The 16,497-nt window shown below is 42.2% G+C and overlaps 1 protein-coding gene across 1 annotated transcript in view; it reads left to right on the top strand.

The window, feature by feature from the left end:
- The window catches only part of TRPC7 (transient receptor potential cation channel subfamily C member 7), a gene marked incomplete at both ends in the record, with an annotated part of 127,113 nt that overhangs the window by 66,683 nt on the left and 43,933 nt on the right, over positions 1-16,497 (top strand). The window contains 2 exons of the mRNA XM_081090747.1: positions 6,975-7,139; positions 15,867-16,083. Of these exons, the coding sequence (XP_080946873.1) occupies positions 6,975-7,139; positions 15,867-16,083 (382 nt within the window). The remainder of the gene's footprint in view (positions 1-6,974; positions 7,140-15,866; positions 16,084-16,497) is intronic.

Raw genomic sequence — 16,497 nt, 5'->3', positions numbered from 1 at the left:
GAGAATTGTCTTTGAGAACAGAGCAAGCTACTCAACTCAATAAGTGCTATCAAATCACCATGGGAGTGAAGAGCTTTCTGCAGTGCCCATCTCCTCTTGCTGCCCAGTACATTTCCAGAATGGCTCAGTGAGCAGCTGCCCAGCAGGACCTCCAGCTGTGGAAAGAACTAAGAAGCATGCCAGGGTCTGTCCTGCTTTGGGTGCACAAATGGAAGAGGAGGTAGGGAAGGCTGTAATCAAGCGAGACATCTGTACAAGGATCCAAATGCAATTTTCTGGCAATGAAGAGAATGTATTTCAGAGGTGATCAGAAAATGGAGAATTTTTTTGTGGGTTGTTTTCCCCTTTATTGATTAAGATATTACAAATGTGTCCTTATCCCCCCAATGTCCCCTCATTCCCCCAATCCTGCCCTCACCCTCACCCCCTGTTGTCCACATCCATCGCTTATGCTTATATGCATGCATACAAGTCCTTTGGTTGATCTCTCTCCCTCACCCCCACCCTCCCCTACCTTTCCTCTGAGTTTTGAGCATCTGATCGATGCTTCTCTGTCTCTGCATTTGTTTTCGTTCATCGGTTTATGTTGTTCATTACAATCCACAAATGAGTGAGAGCATGTGATATTTATCTTTCTCTGACTGACTTATTTCACTTAGCATAATGCTCTCCAGCTCGAAAATGGAGAATTGTTAAGGTGGTGCTGGGAAAAGGTGAGGAGAGGGAGGCCGAGGCAATGTTTATGAAACAAGGAATCAAAAATCCCCTTGAACTAAGTCCAACCCCTGCCCTCATCCTTGGCTTGGTTCTTGAGCAACCCCTTCAGATGATGGTATGAATTTTTTCCTGGTAAGAGCTTTAAACTCCTAGTTCAATTGACTTTGGGGATGAAATTGTTATTGTTTTCAAATCTAGCACTCCAATCGTGAAAATAAATTTGGTGGTGACATGAACTCAGTCATTTACATATCCATCATTATCTCCAAGAAAGCAAGCAAACTTTCAGCCTCTTGTACCCATGTGCCTCTTCCAGATGTGGTGCCATGGCGAGAGTGCTGCACACAATGAGATGATGAGTAAGGAAAGTCACTCTGGTCCTATAGATGGCCCCAGGTTTGCCGTCTGAACACAGAAAATTTCCAGCTGCACCACTTATTCAAACAGTACTTCCTGAGAACCCACTCACTGCAAACTGCAGGAGCCCTGCAGGAGTTTTCCCTCTGGCAGAGGATCATTCAGACATACAACTTCAATGAAAGGTAGACACTAAGGATTGCATGAGAGGAGAGAAGGAGAGGTTCTCCCCTTAGTGGGCAGGATAAGCTTTCTTGGGAGAGATGGTTATTGAGCTAGACAAGACGTGGATAAGTGAAGATGAAAAAGAAAGCATTAACAGGTAGCAGAGGCTCAGAGATGGTCAAGCTTGCAGCACGCTCTGAGAAGAGCTTTACTAGATTTTGGCCAGAGACCAGAGATGGGAAGGAAAAGATCAGGAATCAAGCTGGAGCAGAGCTGGAAGTCCGATTTTAAACTCTATCACCTTAGCTCTGTTCTCTTCTTGTTTTACCTTCCTTCATTCCCTTTCACTTACTTCCTTTCTTCTCAACTAAAATCCCCTCCTCCAACTATGCTCAGTCCTTCCATGCATCCCAAGCAGTGCAACTGGAGTGGACATGGGATTAACACAGAACGTGTAATGCCTTGAAGAGGGAAGGTAGAGATAACTGTCCTCTCCAGCAGGACACAGCCCAGTTACAGGATTGGGCTCAAAAACCATATGAGCATCTGAAATTGCAGGGTCACAGAGATGCTCTCCTGCTTGGCAGACAGAATGAGATAGTAATATGACCTGGAAAAGATTCAGGAAGCTTGAGTTGAGAGAAGCAATACAAAGAAGTGATAAAAATGTCTAATCTGGAGACAGATCTGAAAAGTCACAGACCATCAGCTTACAATGGGTTAACCACTCCTACTTAATTGTTTAAGGAGGATTAAATGAGAAAATGTTAATAATGTGCTCTGCACAAGGCCTGATCTGTATGAGTGCTAAATAAGTGTTTGCTTTTCACTGTTTTATTTATGACAAAGAACTAAGACCAGGAAGGGCTAAAGTCAAAGCCAATGAAATCAAGAGAATTCCAGAGGGAGGGTACTGGGATGGAAAGCACCACTGAGCTCAATCTTATGAGATGCCCCAAACAGGAAATTCAGATTGACTGTTCACACTGAGAAAAGCCACCTGATGACTGGTACAATGGCAGTCTCCCTTTGCCTATGTAAACAGTTTGTGTGTGTGTGTTGTTTTTGTGTGTGTGGCGGGGAGGATTTCTATAAGCAAATGCTGATGATGAGCTAATGAAAATAAGTGGAAAATCTTAACCACAGTCCCATCAGACCTCAGTGAGGCTTTTGATAGTTTATCTGTATAAAAGGAAGTTATTTTCTCTATAAGCATTGGATTTCATAAAACTTTCTCAGCTAAGTTATTAGCAAATCATGTACTGCCACATATTATTCTGTAAATGAGGCCTAGTGTCAGAGAGAAAATAATCTGTGCTTAATGGAAATCACACAGCCTCAAAGCCTCTGAGCTCAAATGTAGCCCTCTTCCCCTCTTTTAAGGTAGAGGGGGAGGGACAGCAAAGGGGAAAGAGGAGTGCCTTCCGCAGGTTCAGTAACCTACACAGCTCCTCGTTGACAGAGGGCTCCGGAATCAGGGTGCAGCTGAATGGACCTGATGGTGCCCTGGCTGCCCTAGCAGAGACCAGCCCATTTTGAGCTAATTGCCCGGAAAAATCAAGCTGCACCTCAGTGGAGGGTGAAGACGGAAGGATTGGATAGAGTGGCCTAACCCACCTGGTTGGCCTACGTGGACCTTTCAAAAGGCGCTAACACTTCAAGAAACTGTCTGTTAAAATAACATGGAGGTCAAAAAAAGAGCAGTGCTATAGGGAGTGAAAAGGGGGGGAAAAAAAGAGAGAAAAAAATGGGAAAGGAACAGAAAGTCATGGGCTCATTTTTATTCATCAAATACAAATATAATGCTTACTCTTTGCCAGGTGTTGTTCTAAGCACTTTACAAATACTCAGTTAGCTATCTGAGTATAGTTACATTTTACATACTGGCCTCATTTTACAGAAGAGGGAAGCTAAGCATAGAAGAACCAATGACAAAAGAGCACATAGCCAGCATGTGGCAGGGCCAGGACTTGAACCAGGCAGCCTTGCACCAGTCCATGCACTTAACCATGCCCCCATCAGGAAAGTCTTAGACCCTGTTATAATGTGAGTATCTGGCCCAAGGGTGTTAACATCCCATGAAACAACCCTAAAATTACTCAATTGTTAGTGAATGATTATAGCTCTTCAACTATTCTTAAAATGTCAGATATTTCCTTGTCAATGAATACAAAGTGGAGAAGAAAGTTAAGGAAATGGTTTTCCCTTGGCCATCAATAAATTAAAAGCAAAGTAACAGCCAACATTTGGCCAATATATCCAAGAGTTTCCCTATGCCAGAATTATACTCTCACACTATGTCACTAGAGTCTGGGAGAAACAAGAAATTCAGGTGAGATGTTATCAGAAAATTAGTTTTGGGTAGAAATATTGTTATATTAACCATAAAAGTTGGTCAAATGTGCCACCAGAATAACTGGCTTGGGAGGATTCAAGAACCAGCAGCCACATACATCCTGGTCCCTCTGACTCTCAGATCATTTCCCAGTCTAGCTCATCCCACTAGTCTCCTTTCCCATTATAGGGACTTCTGTCTTAGAGATCCCTGCTCTCTCTCTTTGCAGTTTAACTTCTCTTAGCTGTCCCCCTGCTCCCTGCCCAGTTCTCTGGACAATCCATCACAATGGTGAATGTGGTTTGATTTATATTCCCTTGAGTCTGCTTAGCTCCATATAAGCCCACCTTAGCAGATTCTCAGCTCCAGGCATTACACATTCCCTGCTATGAAGAATGTGAATCACATCACTGGGAAAATGGAGGTGGTTACATCAGTTTTCCCTAGAATAACTTTCATAAAAGCATACCTTGACCTCAATCCAGATGTTTTAGAGGCAGGAATAGCCAGGCAAAGCTCTTGGTGTCACTCAGCCTTTGACTGTTGCATCCTTCTGTGTGCTAGATGCCAAAGAAAACAGGCCCAAGACAATAACAATTTTCTGAGTTCCAATTTTATTCTAGCTGTATGCTTTTCTTCCATCTGTTCTTCTCTGACCCTGCTTTTAAGAATCATGTCCCTGCCCCAACCTGGCCCCCAGGAATTCTTTCTGCATTTGTTCTGTGGCTGAGTGCCCTTTTGGTTATGGTGTTCTTTGTATCATGATGGCATGTCTCATGTTACTCTCATCTTCCTTGGTTCAGTGATGATATTTCTCTGTGCTTCAAAAGCACAATAGAAAAAATCCTTTGATACACATTGAACTCTATGTCATGAAGTTGTCATGAAGGCCTGCCACGATTACAGAAAAGTGCCCATATAAAAATAAGAATTTGGGCTTCATCTAGCTACCTGCTACTGTCAGCTTTCTGGAAGCATTAGAGTATAAAGTCTGTAAACAAATAAATAGTACATTTGGAGCTAGATTGTTTCATTATGGAAGGGGAATTTTAGCTGTGGAAATCCAGAGATCTCATCAGAGAAGGACCAAGTCCTTAGAGAGTCCACTTGTTTTAGTAGGGACCACCATCTTCCTCCAAGGAAGACAAGAGCAAATGGGAATGGTTTCCACTGTGTCCTCCCCTCCAGCTCTGCTGCCCAATCAGTCTTGCTGAATTATTTGCAGGAGGCAGCAGAAGCAACTAGGATGGACTCTCCCAGACACGGACGAAGAGGCCAATGGGGGGGATTAGGACTAAAGCCCTGCAAGAGCAGCTACAGTGCAGGGAGCCATTACATATCCACATGGTCTTCTGCTATTTCATGGGCATATGGCCCACTGTCTAATCAGACTGTCCGCTTCTCCAGAGCAAGGCCATTGCAGCACCTAGAGAAGGCTGGCTATTGAAAACAAAACTGACTACACCCCCACACTCGCCATCCCTCTGTGGCACCTGTGTTGTGACCAGGCTCTCAGAATTACCTAAACATTCATATGATTGTCTTGCTTGCTCCACTTTTCTGTGATCCGGAAAGGACACAGGAAAGCATATCGGCTGCTGGCCTGGGGTTCCTACCTGGGTCAAGAATAATCATTGCTATGGGGTTACTATGTATAAAGCTACTCAAAAAAGCCTCATTTGTAGCTGATGTTTGAATTATAGTATTATTAGGGGACACTGCAGAGCCAAATAAACCTTTGATAGTGACCTCACAGGTCACTTGTCTGCTGCTATGAGTTCCCAGAAACCAGAAACAAGAATGTGTTGCCATCTGCATTGAGAATTTTTAAAAATAGCTTTATTTATATTGTTCTTATAATGAAAAGGGAATGTTTCCCAGGAATTATTGTACATGTCCTCTTTAAAACCCAATGAAGCAAATGAGATGAAAACCAGCATGTTATACTCCAGGGTAATCAGATGGAAACTCAACCCCTTTGAAGAATGCCGGGTCTATCTGCTCTAGTCCATGGGTCCCAGCTCCTATGCTGAGCAGGGCTAAAGAGCAGGGCTACCAAAGCACATAATGGCTTTCTCCTGTCGCAGGAGGAAAATAAGCAAATGAGTATAATTTTCTCAAATGTAAACTGTGTTCTCACAAAATACTTAAATATTGCCTATTACCAGTTTCCACGGGTCAGGACTCAGAATCAACTAACAATTGACCAAGTACACCAAATATTTGCAGAAAAAGAATGTGTGTTGTAACTGAAGTCAATTTGCTGGATCAAGCAGAAAAAGGGTGAATCCAGAAGTGTCTCATGGACCATGTGGGCAGAGTGGAGCTGGGCTCGAGAGGGTCAGACACTATCTGAGCCTCTTCCTTCACTAATTCTTTTTTCCCCTTTTAAACTGGCATGCTTTGCTATTTAGTCCACACAGTGGAAAATGTCTGCCCAGATCTCCCCAGGTTACATGTTAACACCCCTGGAAATAAAGAGATTGACTTCTCTTTCAATCATAGTTTCCAATACCCTGGTGAGAAAACCTGATGGGCCCTGTATAAGTCAAGCCCCCCGCCCTCCACCCCACCCCCAACCCCGAGTCCAATAAGCTCTATCCAAAGGGCTGAGATCAACAAAACAAAATGGCCACAGGGGTCAGCCATGTAACCTGGGCAATTCCAAGAAAGGGAGATGGTTTTAGAAGCTATTACAAGGGGATACAATGTGTCAGTGCTCCAGCATACCACAAAGAGTCCACTAACCCAAGCCAAACACCCCAGGAATTCAGTGGTGAAATACTGAGGAGTATCAAGTCCTCCAGAAACACTGCCAGTACTTTTTTTTTAAAAAAAAAACTACATAGCAATAGAGAGGGGAAGCTTTCTACAATATCTCATTTAATTCTCTAAGACATTATGACAAGCTCTGTTTTACAGATGACGATCCTGAGGTTCAGAGAGGTTAAGTAGCTAAACCAATGTCACGAGGCTAGTAAATAGTAACACAAAACTCAAACCCATGTGGATTCCAAAACCCCACTCATGCTCCATCCATTCTTTCATGTTGACTCCCAGATGAACTCCGCCCAGAGAGAAGTCTCCCTGGATTGGAGATAATCATTTACCTAGAAGCCGGCTGTCATTTTCTGTGTCTGAGACTTCTCTGAGTCCTCAGTTTGCCAAGCACTGATGTAGCCATCCTGTGAGGGCTCTGGCAACTGTACAAAGACCCCCAGCATCCCCAAATTAGAAGAACCTAGCAGGTACCTGACCCAGATGCTCCTGCTCTAACACACAGGCAACCCCCAAGTAGAACATTTCAGCCCCAAGCTATTCATAGTTGTATACTGTTTAAGTGCTACTGATGTCATTTCCTGTTTGCACTTAGTTTTTTGTTTTTGTTTTGTTTTTACAGTTCGTTGCTCATCCTAACTGTCAGCAGCAATTGCTTACCATGTGGTATGAAAATCTCTCAGGCTTACGTCAACAGTCTATTGCTGTGAAATTCCTGGCTGTCTTTGGAGTCTCCTTAGGCCTCCCTTTTCTCGCCATAGCCTATTGGATTGCTCCGTGCAGCAAGGTACAGATTGCTTAAGGTGCATGTCTTCGCGGTTATTTCTTCTCTCTCTACTTAGCAAGACTGATGTCCACTTTGTTCAAATAAGCAGCTGATCATTTTTCACATTTAAAGAAAATAGATCTAAGATACCTAGGAAAGTAGAAAACCACATTAGAGGGAATGTTAAGATCTGTTTTCTTTCAACCATCTTTTTTTAAGAGAGAGGAACGATAAAATGGGAAATTTAAAAAAAAAAAAAAGTGAGACAATCTGATCAATAACAGATCAGAGAGAGGAAAAAGGCACTTTTCCTCTTCTAATTATGCAATATCCTCAACATGTCCTCCAAACCCACAGTAATATAATTATAAAAAGAGGAATAGCCAACATTTACTGAATACTTTTCCTTTGCTAAGTAAGCCCTTTTCATGGAATATCTCATTTCACTCCCTCAATTACAGTAGGATGCATACACTTCATGAAGTAGGTTCAGAAAAGAGAAATAACTAGTTAACTGAGAGTCAAATGCAGCTCCTGCGGGGGGCACTGCAGATCCATGTCAACATCTTCCCAGTTTCCTTGGCTTCCTTGATTGGGTCTGGCCCCCATGGACAGTTAATTAGGTCACAAAAAGGAAAAAGATAAAGCAAAGAGAAGAGATTAAAAGGTACAAAACTGGGTTCTTTTCTCACAAGGAAGGGGAAGTATCTGGTGGCCAATGGTAATGAAAGCAGTGGAACCTGCAGGTCCCAAGTTGACACACACACACGCTGCCATCCCTACAGCCCAGTCATTTGATCCACAGTCACAGAAAGCACCAGCAGCCACTCCAGCTTCAGATAAGAGTTAGCACCTATAAGACTGAACCCTGAAAAAATTTTTCAAATAAATGTCATGGGTTAAGATGGTCATTAAAGGTTCCAAAGTTGCATGTACCTAGTGATATATTAAAAAAGGAATTAAGCTTAAGTAATCAATATTTAGTAGAAGAAATATGACTACAGGGAGATTAGCTCCACAGCAAATGTGATCAGCTAATGCAGTTAATAAAAGTGTCATCAGTAAATGGATCCTCAACTCCGCCAAGAGGGAACTCATGCCAGGATGGTGGGTCCAAGACTTAAGGACTGTTGATGAGGCCACTTAAGCAGGCAGGCATGGAACTGACTGCCTTAGGTAGGAGGGGTGTCACAGAGAAGGGTTAGGACTCAAACTCCTTCCTCTGCAGAATGGCATTAAAAATAGAATTCCTACCGTGGCTGGTTTTGCTCAGTGGATAGAGCATTGGCCTGTAGACTGAAGGAAGAGTCCTGGGTTCGATTCTGGTCAAGAGTACATGCCTGGGTTTGGGGCTCGATCCCCAATGGGGGGCGTGCAGGAGGTAAGTGATCAATGATTCTCATCATTGATATTTCTATCTCTCTCTCCCTCTCCCTTCCTCTCTGAAATCAGTAAAAATATATTTAAAATAAACAAATAAATAAAAGTCCTCATACCGAATATCTGTGGTGTTCAAAGTACAGTGAGTGAAAAAAAATGAACAAGATTTAAAGCTGGTTTAGAGCGAGTGAAAAAAAATGAACAAGATTTAAAGCTGGATTAGAGCTGGTCATTGGTTTTAGGCACAGGTTTCCATACTGGAATTATTTAGTCTGTTTTACAAATTATCATTGCCTTTGCCCAGAGCCTAAATGGATGGGGATGCTTGCCTCCACACCCTCTGAGCCCCAAACTTATTCTAGGATATTCAATCATTAAAATAACAACCACTTGGAGAACAAAACACTGCCAACACCACTTTTACTGTAAAACTAAAATTGACTGCTTCCAGGAAACTAGGACTAGCCAACACCATCAAATTGGTTTGCTTCTGCCTGCCTGAGGAAATATTCACAAAGAAATTATACGCCAATGGCTAACTTTCTAGTAGGATTGAGAAGAACCTTAGCCAAAATCACGCTGGAGGAGGGGATTTTGGACTTTCTTGTAGCTCAGTAACTCTAAGAGACTGATGCTACCATGGAACATAGGGGTCCAAGGTATAGCAGTCTTCTGGAACATTCTAGAAGAAATGATTGCAGGAAAGTTTGGCACAATGGTTGGGGCTTCCTCTCTGTTCTGATGCATGTCTGATTGACATCTGATACTCCTAGAACTTCCATTAAAACTAAGAAACAGACCACTCAAGATAAAGAAACTGGTCATTAAGCCATTATAGTGTTTGTGCACCTTCTGGGCTCCAAGTCAGAGCTCAATGCAGTGGAGGGTATGTCCACAGCTGAGTGACAAGTCCTAGCCCATGGCATGAGATAATTTTTGGTAGCAATGCTTATTCCAAGGGAAGAGTCCCTCAGTAAACAGCTTTTTAAACTTGCTCCGATGCAGCCAAAGGAGAGATAAAATAGTCAAGATATTACACCTCCCTCAAAGAAATTACGTATTCATAAAATCTCACTGCTAAACCTCATCAACCAGCTACTGTCTATCAATGTCTAATAAATATTGAGATTTCTGCTTCCAACTTAATGGCGTATTTACTTCCTAATAGTTGCTGTCAAAATTACTTGATTGGCCTGCCAAATCACGCCATCACTTATTTCCAATTGAATTCCCAAGGCTGTCAATTCCACTTTTACATAAGTTTCTGAGGGTCTCTAAGAAAGACAGTCAAATAAGATAATAAGATTAAGGGTGTCAGCAGGAGGTCAGCTTACTGATCTGGTGGCTGAAGAGGATGACTAAGTCACCAATGGGTACACATGGTGATAGCTGCAGGTCCGGAGCACTGGAGAGGTCTGTCAGGGTCAATAAACAGATCCGTGATTTTTTAAATCATTTTTCCTTATAAAACCAACAGAGGTGAGCTCAGGCAGCCCTGAGGGCCCAGTGGGTTCTTTATGCACACGGATGCTCTCAAGTAGATCTTTTCCTAGAGAGCTCTCAACAAGGGCCCCAATGCCAAAGGGCTTGGATACCTGATTAGGCTACTTTCCATCCTTTGTTATTCCCTTCTGATTCATATTTTAGTTTTTTTTCCTGTTAAAATCTGACAACTGAAAGAATAACAGCCATCTTCAGGGGCTCAGTGTCTCTATGGCAGATAGACTGGGACAGAAGTCAGCATCATGAGAGTGTATAAGAACCACCTAAGTCCTACTTATAAAAGTGCAAAAGGGGAAGCTGACTTCCTTTGTTACCTGTTAACCTTTACTGTTCCGTTGTCTTTATAAATCAGTCCAGGACTCAGGCAGGGAGAACTGTAAACAACTGTGGACTCCCACCTGATGTCTTTGCAGTGCAATCTATCAATGCTTACTGCCACGTTACTCTTGCTTGCAGAAAGATCAAAGTGTTAGTTGTTGCCCCCAATCCTCAGCCCCATCCCAAACAAAAACATCTAGTGGTGGTATGTAGGGGGTGGGGGTGGGGGGGAAGATGGCAAGAGATTAACCAAATAACTTATATGCATATATGCATTGCCCATGAACACCGACAATAGGGTGATGCAGGCCTGGGGTGGGGTGGAAACCAGGTGTTGGGGTCAAGGTGGGGGGGTGGGAAGGGAGGACATCTATATTTTCAACAATAAAAATGTTTTTAAATCTAGTCAGGAAGGCATGGGCGATTTTACAGCTTTTGAGAATCCCTGTTTTGCCTTTCCAAAGCTAAAATAGTTTGAAACATGGTCCAGGGTCAACCAGGGGAGGACAGTGCCTCCAATGGCCTCTGTGTCTCCCTCATTTGCCTCTACCAAAGCTACACTGGATTTAAAAAAATCATAATGCAATTTTTGAAGCATTGCCACAGAGGAAATTTGTGCTAGGAAATAAGAGTTGTGCTCCTTTGTTACAAAAGCTTCTGTCCTCAAATCCAAAAGGAGAGTCCATCACCATTACCTGTGGGATAAGAGTAAGAGTGCCAGAAGGTTGATCACTTCCATGCCCAGTCCAGTGTGACACCTGCAGCACTCTCTCCCCACCTCTTCATCTATTTCCTACCATAGCATTCAGCCTGTCTCTCCCCACTGGCAAACCAGCAGCTTTGAAGGGAAGGACCAATCGTATAGCCTGTTTCATCTCCATCACCTCGTGTTTAGAAACATGTTGCACATAGAGAGTGCCCCAAAAAGGCTTGTGACATAAATACAGAAGGACTATGTAAGTCTCCTTTTGTGAACCCTTACATATAAGTTTCTCACGAGTCAGTCAAGTTTAAGTTTCCCCTTAGGGGAACTGTCTCAGCCCTTCCAGTGCCACGTACTCAGTGCTTCCTATGTGCCAGTAACTGTTCTGCTTTGCACATATTAAAATAATGCATTCCTTATGTCAACCTTGTGCATTAAGTACTATTTCATCCCCATTTTTACAGATGAAGAAACTGAGACACAAAGAGATCAAGTAACTTTCCAAAAACTATGGAGCTGTGATTTAAACCCAGGCTCTCTGGCTTCAGAAACCTGACCTTACTTACCCACTGCACACATGCCCACACACACACACACATGCACACACCCATACCAACCTTCCTCCCAACCCCACCCAGTTACATCAGCAGCATTACAACCTTCAATGCTGAATGCAAACATCTTAGCTGCTGACTAACTGGCCTTATTTTATTGATTTCAGACAGGAAAGGAGAAGGAGTGAGAAATTAAAAAAAAAAATCAATGATGAGAGAGGATCACTGATTGGCTGCCTCCTACATGCCCCACACTGGGAATCGAGCCAACAACCCAGGTATGACCTCCTGGTTCATAGGTCAACCACTGAGCCAGGCTGGCCGGACTAACTAAAGGGGAGGAATCAAAACCTACTATTCCTTCCTTTTCTTCTCGGAAGCCCTACCTTTGAAATCCCACTATTACTCAGCACCTCTTCAGCCCCCAGGATGACAGGTGGATTCGCATGGTAATATAAGACAACCCTGATTATAAACTCCTAGGGAACAGTTCCCACCCCAAAGACAGGAAGATTATTGAGCCCTAGGTTAAACATTTTGAATAATATTTTTGGAGGGAGTGTTCTAAAGAAACTGCCACTAATTTAACTGGGATCTCTCTAAAATGTAAGAACCATTCCAGCTTGAAGGTATTTCTTTTTGAAATACTTGATCTAAAGTTTTTCTCCATTCAGCTTTCCAACTTGTACACCGAGCCCTTACTTGAGGCCACTGGCAACTGGCGATGAGTGAGGGTGGCACTTGGTGAAAGGGATTCTTGATATCACAGACCGGGGAGAGATGCTGAAACACTCTGTGTGCTTTACTGCAGTCCTGGCCTTTTCTACAGACATATGGCCACCAGGCCCAGTTAGGTGCATACACTTGGGGTTAGGGTGAAGAGCCGGGTGCCAGGAACACAGAGACGAGCTTACCAGTAGAAGCAGGCGCCTAACGCTGAGGGCTCATAAATGCAGTTCATTTGGAGGTAATTCAGGAGTGCTACTCAGTTATTCTCACATTCATATACTTCCCAAAGTAAAAGAACAGTGCCCAGAAAGTTTGGAGTGAGCCAGACTTAACTATTACAAGCTTGGATTTCCTGGTAAGTTCTTAGCTGGTATGGTCCAAGTAATGACAGAGCTGCTGAACTCATGTGTCAGACTAATGAGTTTTGCACTCCAGGGAGAGCAGGCCAAGTCCTACATCTCCCAAAGCTTTGCCATCTCTTTTGACACCTATGCTGTTGCCTGACCCAGCTTTAATGATTCCCAGCTCAGAGCCATTGGCATATATGAGTTGACTTTTCTCCTTTCTTTTGGATCACCTGGGCCTATGAAAGATGGAGGTTTTCCCAAATATAATTTGCTTCAAAAATTACCTTTGAGAGACAAATAAGAAATGTCACACGAAGAAAATTATTGAAATAATTTGATTTCATCTGACCTTTATCACAGTTTTGCCAGTAAAAAGACACATTCAAACCCAAAAGATAATTAGGAAAGGAACATCAATGCCTAACCTCACTTTCTTCCTTACAGCCTAGATCTGTGGTCGGCAAACTGCGGCTCGCGAGCCACATTAGGCTTTTTGGCCCCTTGAGTGTGGTTCTTCCACAAAATACCACGTGCGGGCACACATACAGTGCGATTGAAACTTCGTGGCCCATGTGCAGAAGTCGGTTTTCGGCCTGGGCGAGTCTATTTTGAAGAAGTACTATTGATATTTGGCTCTGTTGACTAATGAGTTTGCCGACCACTGGCCTAGATCAAGTGGGAACAGAGCACAAGCTCATCTTCCAAATCATAGCAGGCCTTATCAGGGTTTTTCCTTATGGTTGTAGATATAGTAATTTTACAGATGCAACTTCTGTCAGAAAATAACAAAGGAAGTAACAAAGACAACATTAAGTTCCTCAAACCAGCTCTCCCAGGGAATCTCAAGGCTAGCTTAGGTACAGCTACATGCATATTCCTGCACTCAGGTAAGTCACCCAGGTGAGAAGATGCAAAGATATTCATCCCCACCTCCTCATCCAGGTAGTTATTATAGATGTAACATAGAAACCACTGGTAGTCCAGCTGGCATGGCACAGTGGTTAAGCGTTGACTTATGAACCAGGAAGTCACAGTTTAATTCCCTGTCAGGGCACATGCCCGGGTTGCAGGCTCGATCCCCAGTGTAGGGCATGTGAGAGGCAGCCAATCGATGATTCTCTCTCATCATTGATGTTTTTATCTCTCCCTTTCCTTCCTCTCTGAAATAAATAAAAAATATTTTTTTAAAAAAAGAAATCACTGTAAAGGATGGGGGAAACTTAGCCATCAATCCTGTTAGAGCTATGTATAGCTCTATGTTTCCAATCTTTTTTTTTCTGATATTTCTGGGGCCTCGCTGGAACACACAAGAGCTGGTGTCCCTTATCCTCTCTTCAACTTTCCCTCTCCCCACAACCCACACCCCACCCTACATTCTCCATCTTCTCTTGCCTCTCACCACTACACCAGCAAGGACACAGTGACAATAAGCAATGTGTTGATTACTTAAGGATGTCTCCTGGCTACACCTCGTGTCCCAGTGTCTTATTTGGGAAACAGAACTCCAATATGTCAACAGTCACCTAAAGTATTAAAAATTTCAAACTTGCTACTTGAAATCATATAAATCAAAATGAGATTTGATTTAATTTCATGTTTTACTGAATTTATGTGAAATACTTGTCTTTATTTAATCTCTGCATTCTGAATTTAGCGTATCTACTTATGGCCAAAAATAGTCCACCATCTCTGTTTTGTAAATAAGAAAGTTAAACATTACAAAGAAAAGCCATGTCTCAGATGTTTATGGGCCCAGTGGTTTTCTGGTCATCTTTTTCCATTTCTAAGGTTATTCTGGTGCCATATGACAAGTTGTGATGCCGGTGAATCCAAACAAGTGTTCTCTAGCACAAGCAGGGCTTCCCAATGTCTGGACTTGAAATGCAGTTTTTTAAATAATATAAAAACTACCTTTTTAAAATTTTTCAATAGGTAAATACGTGGGTTCTATGACATGGAAATCTTGATAAATCATGTTATACAAATAACTAGCATGATGAAAGTAGATGATTACCATACTGAAGCACATTATCAAGACATCTGATTTATAAATATTGTGTTCAGCACAGTCATAATGAGGAAAATTTTACTTGGAGAAACCCTGTAGTTGATCTTCTACCAAACCAACACTCTACCTCATGGGTGACATTTCACTCTAGGACTCTTGAATGAGGCAGGATGTGGACCTCAATTAACCAGTCACTGGCTCTAAGTGAACATCTGCCATGAGAAGGAATTGAGCTTCAGAAAAGGCTTCCCCCTTTGCTCTTGGCTTATCAATCAGTACACTTGGGTGCTAGGTAAGACTTGGTGCTTAGATGAGGGTGATGGCAGTGGCCTGAAAGAGAGTCAAGTGAATCACTGATGAGGATCAGCAAAGACTCACTGTTCTACCCCCAGTTTAGTCCTCAGACATCTAAGTGGCCTTTGGATGGCCTGTAAGGAATAAAGATGTGATCATCATTTGCTCCTTAACAGGGCATCTTTTGGATCATTTCAGGTTCACATCACATGGAACAATTGCACAAGTTAACATGTGCTAGGCCACAAGGAAAATCTCAGTGTAATATCATAGCAGCTATGAGCTGTGAACATGCTGCAATAAAACTAGAATTTTTAAAGCAGAAAACAGTCTTATATGTCTGGCAACTAAATAACCTCAGAATTAAAAATGAAATAAAAAGGAATTTATAAAATATTTAATGACTGAGTATCAAAGAAAAGGCTACAGTCAAAATTTTACAGAAACACAGCTAAAGCAGTACCTAGAAGAAATGTACACTTTAAATAAAACAAATAATCTAAACATAAAAAGTCAAGAAAATGGACAAAAGAGCAACATAGCATATATCTAAAGACTTCTGTGTTTGTTTTAATCCTGAATGCTATTGACACACATTACTTTTCCCCAGATTTGAAGGGCATAAAATTCACATCCATGCGTCTGGGGAGCTGTTCCGTCAAAGTGTAACCTGATGATAGTGAGTGTGTCCCACTCCTTTCTACTTTCACACTAAATCCTCCAAATAAGAAAAATTGAATTCGGTATGAAACAGATTTGGCCAAACAGCAGCTCACATAAAAACGCAAGAGCGCATGTTACCTGAGTTCAGTTAGCAGTTTCTGTTCAAAGACCTGATTCAACATTTGGCAAAAGCAGTGAGCCCACCTAGAGTAATCCAGTTTAACATGTCTGTACGTATTTTGTTTCCAGCTAGGACGAACCCTAAGGAGCCCTTTCATGAAATTTGTAGCCCATGCAGTTTCTTTCACAATCTTCTTGGGATTATTAGTTGTGAATGCATCAGACCGCTTTGAAGGTGTCAAAACCCTGCCCAATGAAACCTTCACAGACTACCCAAAGCAGATCTTCAGAGTGAAAACCACCCAATTCTCCTGGACAGAAATGCTCATCATGAAGTGGGTGTTAGGTAAGCAAGTCACCCTATCTTCTATCCTTTCTCCCTAATTATAACAGGATATTACTAAACTCTGACTTTTGAACCTCTCTTTCTCAAGTGCACTCTCAGCAGGCAAAATGGAGTGTGATGACTCACAGAGAGGTCAAAGTCAACTTCTATGTGTGCTGGTGTGTAAGACGTACAGATCTGTAGTATAAATCCCAGTTTTGAAAGTAAATGTTGGGGAAAAATGGTTAGGTACTTTTCATTATATCTGTATTGAAAGTGAGTGTAAAGTGGCTTTGCATGGGAAAATATACTACTTTTCTCATTTAACAACAGTCTCCTGAAAGCTTAGGAAATCAAGTTCTGAAACAGACTATAAAATTACATAGCAAAAAGATATTTTTGTTATCATTGAATACTGATATATAGTAGAATCTT

Source organism: Myotis nattereri (genome assembly GCF_964212035.1).
Source record: "Myotis nattereri genome assembly, chromosome: 5".
Lineage (NCBI taxonomy): Eukaryota > Metazoa > Chordata > Mammalia > Chiroptera > Vespertilionidae > Myotis > Myotis nattereri.
This window is presented reverse-complemented; position numbering and strand designations above follow the sequence as displayed.